This window comes from Poecilia formosa, unplaced genomic scaffold (genome assembly GCF_000485575.1).
Source record: "Poecilia formosa unplaced genomic scaffold, Poecilia_formosa-5.1.2 Scaffold1413, whole genome shotgun sequence".
In the NCBI taxonomy this organism is placed as follows: Eukaryota; Metazoa; Chordata; class Actinopteri; order Cyprinodontiformes; family Poeciliidae; genus Poecilia; species Poecilia formosa.
Genome location: NW_006801352.1, coordinates 8475 through 11856, shown reverse-complemented (window position 1 = coordinate 11856; position 3382 = coordinate 8475). Strand labels below are relative to the sequence as shown.

Sequence of the window (3382 nt, the reverse complement as noted above, 5' to 3'; positions counted from 1 at the left end):
CTGCTGTAAAAAGGAATAAAGGTATAAAACCCATCAGCAAAATGTAGACAAAGTAAAAATTACCACCACTAATGAATGACTGAGTTTAGTTTCAGCTCTGGCGTTGAATCTGTTGAGCACATGACATCATGTTGAGCTGAAACTCGCACTGCCAGCTGAGTTACATCAGCACATCAATGTTAGTTTACCTTCTGGATTACCAACCAGTCGGCTGCAGCACAAACTCATGCAAGAGCAGCTCTCCACACAAACAATAAGTAAATCATGGTTAAAGTCTAATTTTTTTTCCACTCTGCATGTGTCATCGTTGGAGCCCAATCAAAAGTAATAAAGAAATCATAAAAATGTGTTTAATGGTACTTTTATTGATAAAAGCAAACACAGGGTAAATACATTCGACAGATCATAAAACATTTCAGCACCCCAAAGTGCAAAGAATAAGGACAATACATATCAATGTTGTCAGGTTAGAATGTGGCTTGATACAATCTGTAGCTAAAATATGTGTACAAAAAAAATATTCAACATTTCATATGGAAAAAGAGAAGCTGGAAGATCAGCAGCTGGTCAAACTCAAATGTTCCCAAGAAAGTGTTTTAACTTAATTCAAAGGAGGATAAAAAGGGAACCACATGTAGACCAAATATTCTTATGTGCACTGTAGAAGAATCAATATCCATCCCTACGCTTATTCACATTCATCTACATTTTTCAAAAACAAAAATCTCTTGCTGGATGCATTTTTATATGGAAAACAAAAAAAGTATAAAACTGAATTACAGAAAAGTGAATAGAATCAGTTTCATAATCCTCTCGTAATGTCAGACAATCACATTGATGTAGATGGAGATAACTCAGAACAATATCTGTAACTGATTAACTATGATAAATATTCCTCTGCAGCGAGGCGGACTTTGGCCTGCAGAACCACCAGCCATCTGCAGCGTCTGCACAGACTAATGCACTACTGCGTGGCGCAGTTTCACAAGAAAAAGCTGAACAGCACACAAATCCAAAAGTATATTGTGTACACTTCTAATCAGGATTACATACAAGTACTTGTTTCCTTACAGGGGCGGGGGGAACCCTGCAGTGGTGAATAATATTTGTATAAAATAGTTGGTTCACAGCTTCACTGAGTCTGCAGAGCCTGGGCAATGTTCAGGCCTGGGTTGGGGGGCATAGCCCAGCCCCCCTCCTGGCCCTGGTGGTTCTGCAGCAGGGAGTACAGCTCCTTCAGGTGGCTCACTATATTGTCCTTTATATCTGGGATTGAAATCTGCAGGCGCACGCTGCTGCTGTCAAAAGAAAGGTTGTTGTCTCCGGAAAACATCTCGTTTATCATCCGAGCCACCACAGGAATGACCTGAAAGGATGAAGAACAAGGAGTGTGAGAGGAAAACGGAGGACCGTCTAATGAGTCCAGTCTGCATGGGCAAAAGACAAATTTACCGTTACATTCATCATGATTTTTCGCTTTTGATTCATTCTATACTTTTTTTTAAAACCAATCAGCAGTGAGAAACTTTTAAAGGGGCAGTTTTATGCATCAACTTTTTTTTTTTTTTAGCTTTACATCATGTTATAATTCCTCCATTAAAAACACACCTGCAGTGTTTCCTTGATTATTTCATGCATGTCTGAGAAATCCTTTAATCTCCCATGGCAACCATTCAGCCATGCAAAACGCCTGAAGCGCTGCCTTCAAGATGTGCTCAGAGAGGGACTGTCATGTCAAATTAAATTAGAAATTCTCCACAACCTTTAGGTGCAGACTACTTGACAGCATGTCATCAGGAAGGCAGACCAAAAAAAACTAAATTGTCCCATCACAAAAACAAATGTGGTTTTCTAAACTGAAGTCGAAATGCAAGTTGAACTTTGATGTTTGGTGAGATAAAACTGGGACTGAATATGTGGCAAAGTGCCTGGTAAGCATGGTGGAGGATCTATGATGCTGTGGGTCTGTTTCTCCTTTGAAAGTAGAATGGCATCATGCATTTTCCAGGTACATGGTGCTATTTATTAGTCATAATGTGATCTTCAGTTGTTAGAAAAATGCTGCAAAATTTCGTAGTGTGACGTGTTGAAATTGGCCTCTGTTTCTTTAAGAAGCTCCTACTCTGACACTCCACCTTCACATCAATGAACCTTTATGAAAACCATTGATTCCTTAAAGTTGTAGTTTATGAGGAGCCCAGCAGGCTCACAAGCATTTAGGCTCCCTGAATGGCTGGCAATGGAGATTAAAGTCAAACATGCATGAAAGACTCAAAGCAACACTGCAGGTGTGTGAAGGAATAACTGACATGATATGAAGCTAGAAGAGAGATTTTACATAGTACTGGCCTTTTAGTGCGCGTGTCACATTAATCTCAGATTAGAGAGCTGCTCTTTTAAACAAATCAAGCATGAAAACACAGCAAGATCTGCTGGTAATCCAGAATAACAAACACCAGCCTCATCACGAGCAGCAGCTGGAGGAGAAGTGAGGAGTTGCTGGGTTTTTATGAAATCAAAATGGTGTTATATCATAAGTTCTCAGTTTTGGCTATTATTTAAGTTAAAGTCCTGTATTTCTCACCTGGACCATGATGAGTTTTCGCTCTTTGGGTCTTCCATCGGGCCATTCCTCTCCAAAGCAGAGGCTGATTTCAAACTGAGGAGGGCTGGTCGCCTGGCCACGCTGCTGCGCTACAACACCTGCATAAATAAAAAAAATAAAGGAAAACTATAGTTATGATGTCACTCTAAAACCTCATCACAGGGTTCCTACACACACACTAATGTTTTTAGAACTTTGAATTCTTCTGCAGCCCAGACTTATATTTATTAACTGATAAATGGATCATAAAAAACATGGGCAGATAAACATAAGATGAACTGATGTGTAGATGGATGATGGAGATTTGTAGGACAAATAAATCAACCATGGATCGATGGATCGTTGATTAATGGATGGACAAACAGATCAATCCAACTATTGGACAAAGAAACAGGAAATAAAGTCTGTCCAAAACTGGAAAATACTTAATTTTTCAATATTTTTAGACTCTGTTACTAATATTCCTCATGGCCCCTATAGGTTGTGGGTACAGATGACACACATTGATATTTGTCCTCTGATGGTAAAAATATTGCATAAAATGGTAACACTTTATTTGAAGTCGTGTGCATAAGACTGACATGACGCCGTCAAAAACATGACCTGTCATGAACATCAAGAAGTCTTTATGAATGTTTATGACAGTTGTCATGAAGTGTCATTTGGTAAATAATGACACTTTTTATGCAAAGTTGCATTAAAAGTCCATTAAAAGTGCCAACTTTGCATTAAATTAACATAATTTTCAAAATAATGCAAAACTGGCACTTTTAATGG

The 3382-nt window shown here is 38.7% G+C and overlaps 1 protein-coding gene across 2 annotated transcripts in view; it reads right to left on the bottom strand.

Annotated features, from left to right (window-relative positions):
- Positions 1 to 345: 345 nt before the first annotated feature.
- The window catches only part of LOC103132855 (interferon regulatory factor 6-like), an 8610-nt gene continuing 5573 nt past the window's right edge, over positions 346 to 3382 (bottom strand). For both annotated transcript variants that reach the window (XM_007544628.2, XM_016667621.1), the window contains exon 8: positions 346 to 1366. In XM_007544628.2, coding sequence (XP_007544690.1) covers positions 1133 to 1366 — 234 coding nt within the window. In that variant the 3' untranslated portion in view covers positions 346 to 1132. The remainder of the gene's footprint in view (positions 1367 to 3382) is intronic.